This window comes from Vicugna pacos, chromosome 5, assembly GCF_048564905.1.
Source record: "Vicugna pacos chromosome 5, VicPac4, whole genome shotgun sequence".
NCBI classification, from domain to species: Eukaryota; Metazoa; Chordata; class Mammalia; order Artiodactyla; family Camelidae; genus Vicugna; species Vicugna pacos.
The window spans coordinates 45,163,201-45,180,392 of NC_132991.1; the positions used below are offsets into that span (position 1 = coordinate 45,163,201).

The 17,192-nt window shown below is 41.3% G+C and overlaps 1 protein-coding gene across 4 annotated transcripts in view; it reads left to right on the forward strand.

Annotated features, from left to right (window-relative positions):
• Positions 1–4,675: 4,675 nt before the first annotated feature.
• Positions 4,676–17,192, forward strand: part of RAPGEF4 (Rap guanine nucleotide exchange factor 4) — a 272,690-nt gene continuing 260,173 nt past the window's right edge. The window contains exons 1-3 of one of the 4 annotated variants that reach the window (XM_072961173.1): positions 4,676–4,905; positions 9,845–9,947; positions 14,508–14,687. In XM_072961173.1, coding sequence (XP_072817274.1) covers positions 14,530–14,687 — 158 coding nt within the window. In that variant the 5' untranslated portion in view covers positions 4,676–4,905; positions 9,845–9,947; positions 14,508–14,529. Of the gene's footprint in view, positions 4,906–9,844; positions 9,948–14,507; positions 14,688–17,192 lie in introns of those variants that run through there. The other 3 variants (XM_072961165.1, XM_072961164.1, XM_072961166.1) reach the window with 3 other exon arrangements.

The window sequence follows — 17,192 nt, forward strand, 5'->3', positions numbered from 1 at the left end:
TGTTGAAGGGACAGCAGACAGGCAGCCCAAGAACACATGAAAGTACCCAGGAGACACCATTGCCAGGCCCGGAAAATGTGATGTTATCTTACAAGTGTCCCAGCCAAGCAACTGTTCCCACCCTTTTTCCTCTTCCCTTCCCTACTCCTCTGATCCTGGAAGGGAAAAACCCAGCAGATATTAAGTAGGGGCAGAGATGAGCAAGGAAAGGAGAAGTTGACCCCATCCTCTTTCCTAAAGGCTGGACACCTGCCAGTGACTAGCTCTAGACGGTGGAGGAGAGAATTCTTATCTTTGAATAAAGATGAAAGTATTTAGTAATGTATTGGTTTGGACATTCTAATAGAAAGATCACTACTTTCTACTACCTATAAGTGACCCCAAAAGCTATATCTAGTGGCAGGGGTAGAATTACCCTCACTGAGGACAGTGAGAGAAAACATTAAACTTGCTGTTATAACTTCACCCTGGAAGTACTGCTTCTTCAATGAATAGGTTATATCACAAGCAGGAGTGATGGATGTATTTTTATAACCCATCTTCCATGAGGTACATAAGACGTGATGAACCAGATTCGCCCCCTCCACGGATATGAGTGAATGCCCAATCTTTTTCTTTTAAACACCTTCATTGTGGTATGATTCCCGTACAGTAAACTTCATGTTTCAGATGTATACTTTGGTGAATTCTGATAGATGTTTACACCAGTGAAACCACCACCACAATCAAGATAGCTAAAATTTCCATCACTCCCCAAGAGGTGCAAATTTTGAATTCCCAACTTATCTTTGATAGAATTCCCAGAATGGAAAAACATAGGGCCCCATCCTACTTTCATTACTGTGCTGGGTTGTTTTTTTTTTTAATTCTTGAGGAGGGGGGTTATTTACTTTTTTATTTTGATGGAGATATTGGGGATTGAATCCGGGACTTCATGCTTTACCACTGAGCTATTCCCTCCCCATTACTGTGCTGTTGATCTACAGGTTGCAATAACTACCCAGTGGTATGTCCTTGCAGCCTTTATGTGAAGAACGACAGAGCTAGGCATGGAGTGAATGAAGAAAAGATTGTGAGATCAAGTCTAAAAAAGTCCTTGGAAAGCTTTTCTGTTTGTCTGGAAGGCACCCCTTGTATCCGTGTACACAGTCAAAACTTGCAATTTACAGATGTCAAGGCACTGTAGTATAAGTGACCTCAATTGATTGTCACCAGGTCCCTGGGAAATGCAGGGGGGCAGATACTATTTATCTCCATTGTACAGAGAATAATGGCAACAATAACAGCTAAGAGATGCTCAGTACATACTATGTGGTTGACACTTACGCTAAATGTCCAACAATAAGCAACATATTTATGTATAATACCATTAATTGCTTCATTTTACAGGTGATCAAACAGGGTCTTAGAATGAGTAATTCATTTATGGTCAAACACTTAATAAAAGATGAATCTGGAAACTTAGTTGTCTGTTTTCAAATTCCTAACTTTGAACCTCTGCTCAGATGACTAAAATGAAATCCTAACATTAAGTAACTCATTCAAGGTTCTACAACTAGAAATAATTAGCATTAACAGACCTGGGTCTTGTGACTTCTTGACCTCATTTCATTGGAGATCGTCAGTGAAGATCTTTAGCTCTTTGCAGAGGGCGCTAAGCTATAGGAAGGAGATTAAGCAGAAATATAAATATATTTGCTGATCAAAATAACAGGTCTCAAAAGAAAGTTTACTATAGTTAATTACACTGTATCACATATTTGAAAGTTACCAGGAGAGTAGATCTTAAAAGTTCTTATTACAAGAAAAAAAGTGTAGTTATGTGTGGTAACCAGACTTACTGTGGTGATCATTTTGCAATGTATAGAAATATCGAATTCTTAATCTGTATATCTGAAACAAACGTAATAAATGTCAATTATATCCCAATTAAAAAAATTTTAGGCAAATTATAGCCATATGTTAGAATGTTTTACAGCCAGTAAAAATTTTTAATGATGTTTTCTTTTAAACACATAATGCATTTTTCCATTCCAAGTAGAAAAAGCAGCCTATAAAATATTAATGTTTTTAAGTCTGTATGAATACATGTATTTATACACATCTATACATAATTGAACATAAGTAGCAAGTTATATGCATGTGTGTGTGGGTGTATATATGATTATATCTTTTAAAAATAGAAAATACAGAATAAAATGTGCTAAAATATTAGCAGTATTATCTCTTGGTGATGGAATTATTGGTAGTATTTACTTTTTATTCTATGATTTTATTTATCCCCCCCAAAGGTCAATACATATTCTTTTTTCCCCTTATCTTCCCCTCTCTTCCCCTACCATTCAGATTTATTACTTTTAAAATTTTTATAAAAATCCAATTTACAGCCATTTAGTTTTTATCACCTGGGCAGTTATTTTTGATGGGTCTTCTACTCTCATCCTATAGACCGGACCGGTAATACCATCACCAGGTGTAAGGGCTTTGGAATCAGACAGATCTGAATCCGGTTCAGAGTACCCAACTCCAGAAGCTCGGGTCTCATGAGCAAGGTATTGACCCCTCTCAAAGCTCAGTGTCCTAGTGAGTATATTGGAGTCACTGGAACCTACAGCCAGGGCTGGATTGGGACATGTGCATACTTTGGGTAAGTCAATGATTCTTGGTGCTCCTTCGAAAGGATATTCTTTAAATAATTCTTTAACTTCTATTTAAAGGAAAGGCAGGGTCCTCACAGGGCAAAACAAAGGCCTGGCAGTTCATCAGACCTACAATCTTTAAAATGCATGTTACAGTCCTTGGGCTGTCACTCCCACTTCGAGCAACTCATCATCTTCTTCCTTCCAACCCAATCAACACTCTCCCTGAAAGTACTGATAAACATAATTTTCTCAATTGTAGTACACTTTCAAGGATATTTGTCCCTCCTTGTCGAGTAACACTGTACATCTGTCCTTCTGGCTCTGCGCCATAGAATGTTCTGAAGAAAATGAGATAACACATGTAGAGAACTCTGCACAGCATCTGACACTCAGCGGAAGTTCAATAAATGGCGGCTATTATTAGTATCAGAGCTAAAAACTATGGCAGCTTGGAGCCTCCGGTAATGACAGGCCCTGTGTAGGTCCTTTTCCCTCTAGCCTCTCTAGCTCCTTACCTATAAGCATTCTCTGAGGAAAGGCATTTTGAGAAAGCATTTGATGACCTTGAAATGTTCTCAAGAGCTCTCTGATACCTTTATAAATGAATCTTAATAAATATAGGAGACTCATTTCCTTCTTCATACCTCTATTATAAAAAAGCAACATAAAGTACCTTTGGCAACCTTCGGACAGTATAGCATTTTAAGTGTTATTTACCTTCAACGTGGTTGAAATCAATGAGATGGAGGTCACCTGGGGGACAAGCACTGAGCAGGGAGGTGTTGCTGAGGAACAGTGGCAGGTCTGAAACCAGATCTTGGCTGTGGAGCAGAGGGGAAGCAGCAGATTCTTCCGAGTTTTTATCATGAAAGCATGCCAGAACGCGCCTGCTGTTTCACGCTTTCCAGTCTCCTTGAATCTCCTCTGAGCAGGGGAGCGAGGGGAGGGATCGAGAGAAAAATAAAAACAGTGAGGTTAGCAATGCTACATCTCTTTCCCCACTGTCTATTCCCAAATACACACTATAAATATCAAAACACTGCTTGGTAGTAGTCCAGAAGATTTAACTTGTCCCCAAATTCCTAACAACCATCTATGTGTAATATGATTTTTGGCAGAGTATAACCCAACAACTTCTTGGCACGTCATTTGTTTTGAACAACTACCAGAGACAGGCGTAGTGACCACCCATCGGACACTCAAGCCGTGGGAAGAAGGGCATGTGGGGCCAGCCACTCGTTACCCTAAGTGAGGTAGGATCTTGGCCCCCCCAAACCAAACCTCAGTTCTGCTGTGGCCCCACTACTCCCCATTCTTAATTTTGCGTAGTTTGTAGGGTGTTTGTTTGTTTGTTTGTTTGTTTGTTTTAAAGCAGGTGATGGATGTCCAAAGTCCAAGGACAGAGACTGGTTTGTCAACTCCCCAGTCACCACTGGTCACCATCCTGGCCCACTGGCCTCCCCTCCGGCTTCCAATCATGCCTGCACTGCCTTGCATTCCACCCCAGCCCTCCCTCACCCTTCAGGAGAAACTGTCCCCTGGATTCCACACTCAGAGACCACTGTGGCTGTTGCCAGCCCAGGCCAGGCTGGCTCTCCGCTTCATCCCTTTTTAAAGGGGAAACAGGAAAGGTGAGCAAGAAACCGCCAGCAAGTTTTGACAGCTGCTGAGGAAGACTAATGGGTTTCTAAGGAAACAGAGAGGCAGCAGCCATTTTAGTGGTATTTGCTGTATGAAAAATATATAGACACCGACACCCGCCCCCCCGTCCCCCCGCCCCCCAACCCCCACCCTCACCCCACCCGCTGCGCTTTCCCTCTCTCCACGCTTCAGAGGCTGGGAGGTGAGGGGTGGGGCCCTGGTCTCCCCCATACGTAGAAGCCACCTGTCGCATCGCAGGTGGCTGGCCACCCGGGGTCGCCTTCAGCCCCCTCCCCGCAGCGGGCGGGACCGCGGGCCTCCCCACCCCGCCAGGCGCCGCAGTGCAGCGCGGTCCCCGCGTCCCGCCCCTCGGGTCCCCCCCTCGCCGGCCCCCCGCCCGGCAGGCCGCTGGGAGGGCGGGCGCGTAGCCGCCGCGCTGGGCGCGAGGCGGGCGGGGAGGAGCGGGTCCGCGCGGCGGGCGAGGCGGAGACGAGGCGGAGGCTGAAGGAGCGCGGGAGGTCGCCGCAGCCGGGGGACACCGAGCTCCGCTGCCCAACATGGTCGCTGCACACGCTGCCCATTCTTCCTCCTCCGCCGAGTGGATCGCCTGCCTGGATAAAAGGTAGCCGGGGAAGGGCTCCCCGGCGGCGGGGACTCTGCGCGCTGCTCCTGCCCGGAGACCCCCGCGGGGACGCCCGCCGGGGCCGCGGAAGGAGGGTTCCCGAGCGGGGAGGAGGCGGAGGGTCCGCGCCCTGGACCAGGGGACACAGACCCCGGCCTCTCATGGGGCGCCCGGTGCACGAGATTTTCACACGTGGTGGAGAAATTGCGGCGCAGTGTGTGTGGGGAGCCCCTCCAGCCCCCCACTCCGTCCCTCCCTCACAGTCTCCTCGCCCTCTGCCCCCGCCCCCCTCAGACTCCCGGCTCTGCATTGGTTCCTTCAAAAACTAAAAATTGGGTGGGGGTTATTTTCCTCGGCATCTCGGGACAGAGGAGTAAATTCCTACCTTCTTCCGGCTGTTCAGACCCTTAGGGGTAAATGTAATTTAAGTTTTAAGAAGGGTGAGAGGAGAGGCAGGTGCAGAGTAACATGCTTTTTGTTGTTGTTGTTCCTGAAAGCCAAGTGTGAAGGACCCAGTGGAGCTGTCAAGTGCCTTCTGAAATTCTCAGCTTCTGCCCCCGCAGTCGTTTGTTCAAGGTCTGTGTTAGGAAGGTCACGCGGGAGACTGTTTTCGTCTTAGCCTCTAAGGAAAAGACCCTTACTTTAAAAAATTCAAACCGTAGAGCGTTAAGTCCCAAAGACAGCCCTGTGTAAGGAGGCTGCTGTGTGTCACAGCGGACTGCAGTTGTTTCCGGGCTCTGACAGCATAATTTTCTGTTTGTCCAGATTGTGGGTTTAGCAGTAAACATTACACAGTATGTTAGCAATTATAGTTTATTACCCTGATTAAAAGGTGATGCATCTGAACTTCTAAAAACTGGGTAAGAAATCTTGCAGAGTGAACTGCCTCTGATTTTCGAGTTTGATGCAGCAGGGCAGTGATTCATGTCTTGCAGCTATCTGCATGGCATCTCTGTTTGCATTTGTGTGAAATATTTTGCTCTCTGCCATATTGAAATTTTTACAATTAGCAGACTCATAACCAGATCAAACTTGAAAATCTTAAGTGTGACGTGCTCTGCATACATTACTATTATAGGCCTTTGTTGAAAAAAATTAAGTAATTTGAGAGAAGCTAAATGTGGCTCATTTGAATAACTTAATATATCTGAGAAATAATTTTTACTTTCAGTTACCACACAGTAGCAAGATTTTTTGGCAGGCAGTGCCCTATTTACGTCTAAGAAGATATGTACTAATATTAGAAGAGATGCATGCAATAAATAGAGAATTGAAGTGATGGTTAAATCACATGGAATTATATAGAAAAATTAAGAGCTCATATAAGTGAGGAGCCTGCTAATATTATAATTAATCTAAATTTAATAGTTTAGGAAAGATGAATTATCAAAAAAGAGAAAATCAAGCTCTTGTACTTATCTTATAAATAGTAGTGCTTCATCATGAGTGAATTTTTTAAATAATAGGCTGCATATTTCTTTTTGCAGAAATGTGTGGAATGTCATTTTTTGAACAGTCAGTAATTCACTGGCAACCCTTAAGTACTTATAGCAAAAATCAGAGCATTTCTGACACAAGTGGAATGTATTTGACTCTTTTCATAATGTGTATTTGCCCAAATGATTTTGTTTGGAATGGATTTTTAGAACACAGTGCCACAGTCTAATCTAGTACCACCATTCATAATGGGTAAAAATCTCCCGGGGTGGAGTTGGGGGTGGAATCCTGCATAGATCCTGGGCCTAGTGTTCCTGGAGTGCAGGAGAGTAGACAGATCAATAAATTAAGGGTTTTAGGCCCAGAGCTGTCACCAGCTCTGATCTTGGACACGTCACTTTTATTTCCTTGAGCGTCTGAAAAATGAGGATAAAACTATCTGCCTTACCAAGGATTAGTGGACCAAATGAGAAAAAAAAAAGCGTGAAAGTACTTCGAGTACTGTGAGGTGCCATGTGAAAATTTTATTTTGTGGTGTTAAGAGAACCTTGCATTTTCCGCAGTGTTGATGCTAGAATTTCTTTGAAGAAGAGTTTAAGAGTGGCAAGCTCACTGTAAGAGGGTCTCAAGGTACTTGTTTTGAAGCTGAATTTTTACTTAGGTTGTGTGTTAATTTTTTAGGGGAGGAGGAAGATTAAGGGTGCTGATGGAAGTTGTCGGGGGAAGCCCCCTGAAGTCATTCCTTCTGGGACAACCACCCTTGATATTTCTGAGAAGTGCCATCTTGATGCTCTATTCTACGCACTGTGTTGGGCACTAGAGATGCAGGAAAAAGGAAGATGTGATTTGCTTATTGACTTCTGGGGTGGGCAGATGGGGGTGGGACAGCTGCATAAACAACTAACCACAGTACAATGATAAGTGCTTTAATGGAGATATATGAAATGCTTCGGGGGAGAGAGTCCTCAGCTCTGCCAGGGGTGCTTCCCACTGGTTCCTGCCTGGACCTTGGAGGTTGAGGGGAACTTTATCAGGCAGAGAATTCTGGGAGCACATGCCAGGCAGAGGGAGCAGTGTGAACAAAGACACACAGATGTGGCATAGAAATAAGCTGATTTCTTCTAATCCGCAGATTCCTTTTGTGACCACATCTAGATTATAGGAACACATGCACTGTTTTACTAAAACTTTTGATGATGGGCATTTTCAAGCACACACATAAACAAAGAGAAAATGGTACACTGAACCCTGATGTCCTGTTTGGGGAAATGATGCTGGGACCTTTACCATAGCTGGGAAATGTAGCGTAGATATATGCGTCATGCAGGTAACAACTGCTGTGGACAGCCAGACAAAGAGCAACTGAGGGGGTGGAAGTAAAAAGGGGAGTTAAAGTAGAAAGTCTGCATGAGTGGAGAAACATGTAATGAAAGTTGAAACAAATAAAATAGAACGAGGAAAATAATCCCTTAGAAATGTTCACTCAATGTGCCTAGGAAGTTGCCATAGACTTATAATGCTATATAAGCTTACATGTGGGGAAGGGGTTAAAAATATGTAGATATGTGGATTAGGTTGAAGAAAGAAAATCCAGAGCTTTTTATGGATCAAGCGTCCAAGTTCTTGGCCTATGGTGGGACCAAGAAGATGAGAGTGTACGAATATTAACCTTAAAATCAGAAAGACATTGAACATTTGGATGGATAAAAATACATTGAAAAAAAGTCTCAGCAGACAATATTGCTAAAGCAAAACAAGCTTAGCACATCTTGATGACCTTACCGTTTTTTTCTGAGCAGGGATGGTAACTAGAAACATATTACATAGTACTCCACTATTTGGGATTTAAGATATGTATCTTAAATGCCTTTTTTAAAATGCCTTTTTAAAATCTTAGATGCCTTTTAAAAATGTGCTGATCATTTTTTAATATTAGTGAAAATACTGTTCTCATAAGATTTTAAGTTTTGCCACCTCTGGATTTAAGAACCGTTATAGATTGAAATTCTCATGGTTGGGAAGGGAGTGTTATGAAGGGACCACATATAGTGAATCACTGCCAGTATTCATCACTCTGGAGCAAGAGTTGGCGAATGATGGCCATATCTGGCAGCTGCTTGTGTGTCTCCTAAGCTGAGAATGTTTTTTACGTTTTTGAATGGTTGGAAATAAACCACAAGAAGATTAATATTTTGTGACCCATGACATTTATATGAAAGTCAACTTTCAGTGTCCGTAAGCAAAGTTTTATTGGAACCCAGCCATGCTTATTTGGTTACATATTGCCTGTGGCTGCTTTCACACGACAGTGGCAGGGCTGAGTAGCTGCGACCAGCAGAGTGGCCCACAGAGTTTAAAGTGTTTACTAAGTGGATCTTTGAAGAAAAGTTTGCCATCCCCTGTTTACTGGTGAAAGAATCTAAGCAATTGACTAAGAAACCACTGGAGATGAAAGAAAGGGGAAGAAGGAGATGAAAGAAGGCTTCGGGAAGGAGTTCACAGTATTTGGTTTCTTGTTCTTTGGTAGAAGTATAAGGTGGAGGGAGGTCTTTGGTTGATCAGCTTATTTGAGGACCACTGGCGATCATAGAAATAGAAAATGAAGTTAACATGGTATGGATGTGTTTCAAAACAGCCAAGGAATTTAAAAATTTAATAATGATTCATTTAAAAACTGCCTCTTACACAGTGTCTTTGCATCTGACTTGATCCCCAAATAGATGGTGAGTGAGCTATTTCGATGGGGCTGAATGAGAGTGAAAGAAATCAAGGAACAAATTTGTTAAAAGCCAGAATGCTTCATAGCAGACATGATGAGAGAGGATGACTCAGATTATAAAGAAGCATCAGACACGGTCCCAGCCTTGAGGAATGTAGAAGATCAAAGAAGCATGCAGAGCAGAAGGCTGTCACTGGAGAAGCATGGTGCCTACCCAGGCAGGTCCCAAGGGATGACCTTGCCCAGGGCTCGGGGCTGGTCTTGCAATCTTGGAATCCTGATTTGTCAGCACATCAAGAATTAATACATTTTTCAAGGACAGATACATAGGCACCAAACTCTCAGAGACTGTAAAACCCAGAAAGACAGTTCATTAATTTGAAAACAACATCAGAGAAGTGGATGCTGACTTTGGCTAATGTATTCCTTCTCTAGGCAAGCTGTGTGGAAACCCGGTTGTTATTAGAAGGCCGTGCTATGCATTTACAAAGAGAAGCAAAGCTGCCAGGAGATCAGGACACTTAAAACTTCTGGCCAGCTCATTATCTTCCTAGAGCGACAGGGCCCAGGAATTGAATTATAATCAGAAGACAGTTCTGGGAGTGCTTCAGGACAGTCTGCCCGTCACCTCTCCCAGTGAGAGGAGCATCCTGTGTACTCGCATAGCACCCTCTGTCCAACAATGTAGTAACACGAGTCAGACTTCATCACAGTTGCTGTTTACTTCTGTTTGTGTGCCCCTTGATGCCAGTCTCTGTATTGTGTTCATTTTTTTATCTCCAGCTTCAGTGCAGCGCCCTAATTGTAGGAAGTACTTCTGGGATCAGGATGAGATAGCCAGAGGCATCCTCTTCCTTTGGATGGAGCAGCCTCTGCAAGCTTGCAGGCAAGTCCTCGCCCTGGCCCCCTTTGCCTTAAGAAGGGCTTGGCCGGGCACCATCAGCATCTTCGTCTGCTGCTCCTTCTTCATTTTCTTGGCTGATGTGAACACTTTTTGGAAAAAAATGACATGGCATAGCTCTGTTCTACTCTATTATTTTTTAAAAGTTATTATGGAAAATGTCAAACTATACAAAAAGAAGAAAGAATAGTATAATAATTTTTTTGTCCCACCTCTTCTCCCTCCAACAGTCTCAACTCACAGCTACTCTTGTTTTATTTATATCCTCACTTGTCCCGCACTACCCCAGGATTATTTTGATGCAAGTTTCATGTAATATTATCTGTAAATATTTCAGTATATATCTCTAAAAGCTAAGGGCTTTATTAAAAATAGTGTTTCCACACATTTTAAAATTTGACATTAGTTCCCTTAATATAGCTAGTCAGAGTTCAAATTTCTACATTTATCTCATAACTTTTTCTTTTCTGCAGTTTGCTTGTATTAGGATCCAAATAAGCTGTATTTAGTTGACATGTCCCTAGGTCTTTTTTAATCTCTGGGTTCTCCCTTTAGCTGTCTCTTTTTCTTCCTTGTAATAAATTTGTTGAAGAAACAGGTAACATTTTGCAATCTGAATTTTAAGTATATCTCCGTGGTGTCTTTTAATATGTCCCTTTGTCCCCTGTATTACCTGTAAATTGATATTTGATCTAGAGCTTGATAGGATTTAGATACGATTTTTTGGGCAACAGTCCTTCACAGAAGTGTTATATACTTATCTTATGAGTTACATAATGTCAAGTGATCTTTTTGTGATGTTAGCAACATTTTTTTTTAAACTTTAATGGTTGGCCACTGTCTTTATGTTTCCATTTTTTGAGGGGGAGAGGTAATTAGGTTTATTTATTTTTGTTTATTTATTAATAGAGGTATTAGGGATGGAACCCAGGACCTTGTGCATGCTAAGCACACAGTCTACCACTGAGCTATATACCCTCCCCTCAATGCTTGCCCACTGTCCTTTTTTTTTTTTCTTGTATATATATAATTTTATTTAGTGGCTTTTTTATTGAAATATTGTCAGTTTACCATGTTGTGTCAGTTTCTGGTGTACAGCATAATGTTTCAGTCATATATATACATACATATATTCCTTTTCATAGTCTTTTTCATTATAGATTACTACGAGATATTGAATGTAGTTCCCTGTGCTATACAGTATAAAGTTGTTGTTTATCTATTTTCTATATAGTAGTTAGTATCTGCAAATCTTGAACTCCCATTTTATCCCTTCCCATCCCCTTTCCCCACTGGTAACAATGAGTTTGTTTTCTGATTGTGAGTTTGTTTCTGTTTTGTAAATAAATTCAGTTGTGTCTTTTTTTTTTTAGATTCCACATGTAAGTGATATCATATGGTATTTTTCTTTTCTTTCTGGCTTACTTTACTTAGAATGACGATCTCCAGGTCCATCCATGTTGCTGCAAATGGCATTATTTTATTATTTTTTATAGCTGAGTAGTATTCCATTGTTTAAATATACCAATTTCTTTATCCGGTCATCTGTTGATGGACATTTAGGTTGTTTCCATGTCTTGGCTGTTGTAAATAGTGCTGCTATGAATATTGGGGTGCATGTATCTTTTCAAATTAGAGTTCCCTCCAGATATATGCCCAGGAGTGGGATTGTTGGATCATAGGGTAAGTCTATTTTTAGTTTTTTGAGATATCTGTGTACTATTTTCCAGCTTGGGCACTATCTTATCTACAACTTTTTGAGGGACATCTCATTGTAGCTCCAAAATGTAGGAGCCATGACATACGTGTGGAGCAATCAGAGGACAACATACCCTGATATGTGATCAGGGTTAAATTCTGTGGTGCTGATTCTACCTGCCCTTTTAGGATTTAGGAAAGGAAAGATTCAGCCAGAGCTGGACTCCCTCAGACTGGAGGCACATGGAGGATGGTGTGCTTACAGGGCAGTGGGCCTGAGAGGAAGCTACCCAGTCCATCACACCCTTGGCCCTGCAGCCTGGACTCCTAAACATAGCCTGGGAGTCTGGAGAGTCATTAGAGGATGAGTGTTGCACAGCAAAGCAAATTGTACCTCCTTGTCTTAGTTTGGGGTCCCCCAAATGGACCTCTGGCTCTTCCAATGAGGGTGGGATTGGCAGATCCCTTTTAGTTTGAATTTCCTATGAGTTTATAAGATTTTGTAGCCCTTCCAGAGTCACTGCTTCTTATCCTGTTCCACCTTCCCACCTGGAACGCGGCTCAGTTTACTTAGTTAGGTTTAAATCCATCTTTATGTGCCTGAACAGTGGCAGCGAAGAGTGAATTTTCCCTCCAGGACCTTCAATTCATAGTTGAGGGAAAGAGAGTGAAGAGACCATCTTGGGAATGCTGAGAGACTGAGGAAAGAGAAAGAGGATGGAACTAACTGGGTGGGGAGGTTGACAGAGAAAGTCCCAGCCACACATAGGAAAGCAAACAATTCTACTAGCTGGAGTGGAGGTTCCTGGGTGCTGTGTTTACTCAGCTGCATCCATGTGCATCGCTTGCTTCCCTTGCGTGAACAGAAAAACAAAGAGCTGTTACTACTCTCTTTCCTCTTCTTGCACTCTCTTTCTTGGAGCACCTGTTCATTTCCTGTGCTCTAATTATGCAGACTACTTAACACTCTCTATCCTTGGCTTATCTTCTGGACCAGATGCATTTTTGTCTCCTTTGGATAGTCCCACATCAAATACCCCATTAATATTTGGGGGCAGATAATTGCTTTCCTTCACCTACCTTTGATAGAGAAAACAAAACACTTATTTTCCCAGCCTCCCTGTGACATAGGTGCCCTGTGACACACTTCTGGCCAATAAGACATAGCAAAAGTCTGCTAGAGGATTCTGGGAAAGCTTTGCTTTACTAATGAAAGGTGCAGACGTATTTGACACCACTCTATTCTCTTCCTCTGCCTGGAATTACTGCCTGAGGTCTGGGCCTGTGGGAATCACATTGTAATCCCAGAAGGAAGGACCAGGAGAAACAGACTCCAGTTCTGACTTTGTTCAGCTGCTGAAGTTAGGTCAGTAGTTGCCTACCTTCAGAGTTTTTTGCTTTGTGAAGAAAAAACACACCCTATTTCTAGAAACTACTCTGTTAGGTTTTCTATCGTTTGCTGTGAAAACTGTCCCCAACCTAACAAGCTGATTCTCGGCTTGTCTAAAACTGACTTCATCTTTCCTGACTTTCTTCTCCATTAGTTTCTCCTCCTTACTTTCCTATTTTATTAATGACATGACCACTCTCGTCCTCAAAACTTTGACGTTACCTGTGTCTTCCCTTTGCTACATCCCTTGTTACACCTAACCAGTCACCAGTTCTTCTCTTGGCCTCTATTTTCTACTGCTTTATTTTAGGACCATATCATCCGCATCTAGATCATCTCATTGCTTCCTTGTTCCAATCTGGAAAACATGATATTTTCAAATCTGCTTTTTTTTAGGATCAGCCAGACCTGGATTCAAATTCTGTCACCTCCACCTTCTAGCCATGCAATCTCGGTGAAGTTGTTTATATTTCTGAACCTGTGTTTCCAAACCATCAAATGAGGCTACCAAGACTTACTGTGGCTGTGTTGAGATCTGTGGACTAATGCAAGTGTAGCTGCATGATCTTCCCTAAGTAGAAAGCATAGCGGAGGGGTTAAGAGTTTGGGAGCCAGACTGTTTTGGTTCAAATTCCAGTTTTGATTTTATTAATGGTGTAACTTTGGGCAAGTGATTCAGTTTGAATGATTGTTCTGTAGATTCCTCAGAATTTTTTATGTAGACAATCTTATTGTCTGTGAATACTGGCAGTTTTACTTATTCTTTCTGATCTTTATGTCTTTTATTATTTATTTATTATTATTATTATTTTTTGCTTTATTGCATGGACATGATTTCCAGGACAAAGTGAAATAGAAGGGGTGAGAAGGGACTTCCCCGAACCAGGAGACATTTCTTTTTCCTCTATGTTTTTTATTTCCTCTTTTTTTAAAAGCAGTATAATATTGATGTTATTTCTTCTTGAAGTGTTTTATAGATACAGGACTACTCTTTGTGGGAAGCTTTTTGATGACAAATTCAGTCTCTTTAATAGATGAAGACTACTCAGGTTTTCTAGTTCTTTTTGTGTCGGTTTTGATAAGTTGTTTCAAGGAGTTTGTCCATTTCATCCAAGACATCAAATTTATTGGCATAGAGTTGTTCCTAGTATTCCCTTTTTATCCTTTCAATGCCCTCAGGTTACATATAGTGATGTTCCCTCTTTTATATCTCATATTAGTAATTTGTGTCTGCCCTCTTTTCTTGGTGTGTCTTGCTTGGAGCGTCTCAATTTTCTTAATCTTTATAAAGAACCAGTTTCTAGTTGATTTTCTCTACTGTTTGAGAAATTCATTGATTTCTGCTCCCCCCGCCCCCCTTTATTGTACTTACCTTCAGCTTAACTTACTCTCTTTTTCTGGCTTCTTAAAATGGAAACTTAGATAATTAATTTTAAACATTTCTTCTTTTATAATAGAGCATTAAAGTTATAATTTCTCATGGTCACCACAAAGAAGGAAGCACAGTTATTTCATTGTTCAGTGTTTACAAATGAAAACTATTTCTGCCGGAGAAGAATAATGAATCAAGCTATTAATATGCTAAGTAAGCATAGGAAATACTGGGACCTGTTGACCTCCTCAACTTCATGGCTAAGGTACTGTACAGAGTGATAAACAAAATCCTCTACAACACCCTAACTGAGTTCAGCAATGGGCTTCATAGGGCTCTCAGTATATCTTGACAGCATAATGCCAAAGGGACATTATAGGAAAATATTTCTCCTAGGGGGGGAATACAATATACAACTTTTTGATGGTCAAATTCAGTCCCAGGATAGATTTTAGACTGTTTTAGAAATGGATGGGTTACTTCTCTTTCAGAAAGTTCTCCATAATTACTGTTTTTCACACCTGAGCTATTGATAATAAAATTGGGTAGCAATGACTTTGAAGTAATATTTTCCAGTAGATACCTGGAGTGCTGTTATTCTGTACTGTTGGTTAGGTGAAGAGTTATATGATTTTGGACTCAGCCAAACTGGAGGAAAATTACATCCTCATTTGATAGCCAAACAAGGATATATGTCTGAATGGTGGTCCAGTCCTTCTCTGTGAAGATGTGGGGGTAAGGGTGTATTCTTAAGGAGGAATTTTGGTGCCTCTCAAACACACAGACAAATGGTGGTCAAGAGTCCAGGTTATGGTACAGAGCTTGTCCCCTGTGATTATTACCATGGAAACAAAGGTATGTGTGTTAATTGCACTGAAGCATTCTTGAAATGAGTAATTTAATTTTCTGAAAACCGTTCTATGGAGTAAGATCGTAAAATGTAAGTATATTAAATAAGATGACTTGCTCAGTAGAATTATTACCTATACATTGGTTAAAAGTTCAAGAACCTTTCTTTTGTTTAATTAAATGGGAAAATAATTTTTAAAGACCCTTTAGAAAAGGCTGAATTGTTAGAGATGTTGAAGCAAACTGAAAAGACCTTTGATGGTCAGTGGACATTACTTGGAACTTAATCATTTGATTCTTGATATTGTAGATGACATTTCAATTCTGTTTAAACCTCAGATGAAGGCATTAATATCTTGCCTGTGTTCAGGCTCTGGCAGCCTTAGTCTTCTAGTCATTGATTGGCTATTTATTGAACATATTCCAGAAAAAGTTGAGTTCTTCAATCTTAGATGTTTTCTTTAAACAAACTTTGGGTGTAAGCAAGTTCTGTCTCCAGTGTCCCTTGCCACACCTTTTGTCACTCCACTTTTTCAGTCTTTCTCCTTGTCTCATGCTCTTTTCTTCCTTCCTCCACCCAGATGTGCTGCAGGAAAAGAATATAGTCTTAGTCACCTCCTTTCCTACTGTTCATTCTTTCATTCATTCATTCATTCATTCATTCAGATATTTTACTCTCTACTTCCCATGTGCCAGACATTCTTGCTGGGGATAGTTTAGTAAGAAAAATTGACATGGTCCCTGATCTCATGAATTTAAATATTAATTGCGAAGACATTAATTAATTCAGTCAGTCCTTCAAAAAACTGAGTACCTACTATGTGCTGGATATTGTTCCAGGTAGTAAGGAATATAGTGGTGAGCAAAATAGGAAAACTTAGGTAGTAGTAAATGCTCTGGAACCAAAAGTAAGAGGATACTGTGTGATGGAGTAAGGAGTCAGAGAAATCTATACTACAATGTTAGATAGTGGTAAGACTAGTGAAGGAAAACAAAGTAGAGAAAAGGGAAAGAAACTGAGGGGTGGTGGTATTCAAGGGAAAATGGGAAGGTTTCTGCAGAGGTACATTTGATCAAAGACCTTGAATGGAGAGACCATCTAGTATGAATTTAAATCAGTGTAATCCATGCTTTCCTAAATAGGTGGGTGGGGTATTTTAGAGAACATGGGTCATGCTAGTGCCTGTGATGAGTACACAGGCTGAATACATCTGATACTGCACTTTTGTTTGGTTACATGGCCTTATTTTAAGAAAGTACCTGTAAGACAATGTAAAATATATACATTGGTCTCTGCCCCCTGTTCCTGACACAGAGCTCGTAAAACTCATAATTTTCTCAGTAATAAGAATACGAGGAACATCTGTTGTCCTAATATTTATCTTTGACCCTGTCCCTGATATAGGGTTCCTGAAACCCTTGTAAATTCCTGAGTGATAAGAGTACTAGGAGCATCTTTTGTCCTAATGAGGCGACTCCTGGTAGGCTCTTGGATGGCTCGTGGATGGGGTCTGGTTACCAGAAAGACCAAGCCATGATTAGAGGCTTAGAATTTTCAGCTCCCCAACCCGCATCCTCCAGAGAGGAGAGCAGGGCTGCAAATGGAGTTAATAATTGATCATGCCTACGTTGGGAATCCTCGATAAAATCCCAATAGTAGGAGGTGCAGAGAGCTTCTGGGTTGGTGAACATAACCAGGAGGGTGACACACACAGCTCCATGGAGATAGAAGCTCCTATGCTTGGGATCCTTCCAGACGTTGTCCCATGTATCTCCTCATCTGGCTTCTCATCTGTATCCTTTATCATATCCTTAAAAACTGGTAAATCTAAGTGTTTCCCTGAGTTCTGTGACTCCTTCTAGCTAATTAATCGAACCTGAGGAGAGGATTGTTGGAGCCTCTGATCTATAACTTGGTTGG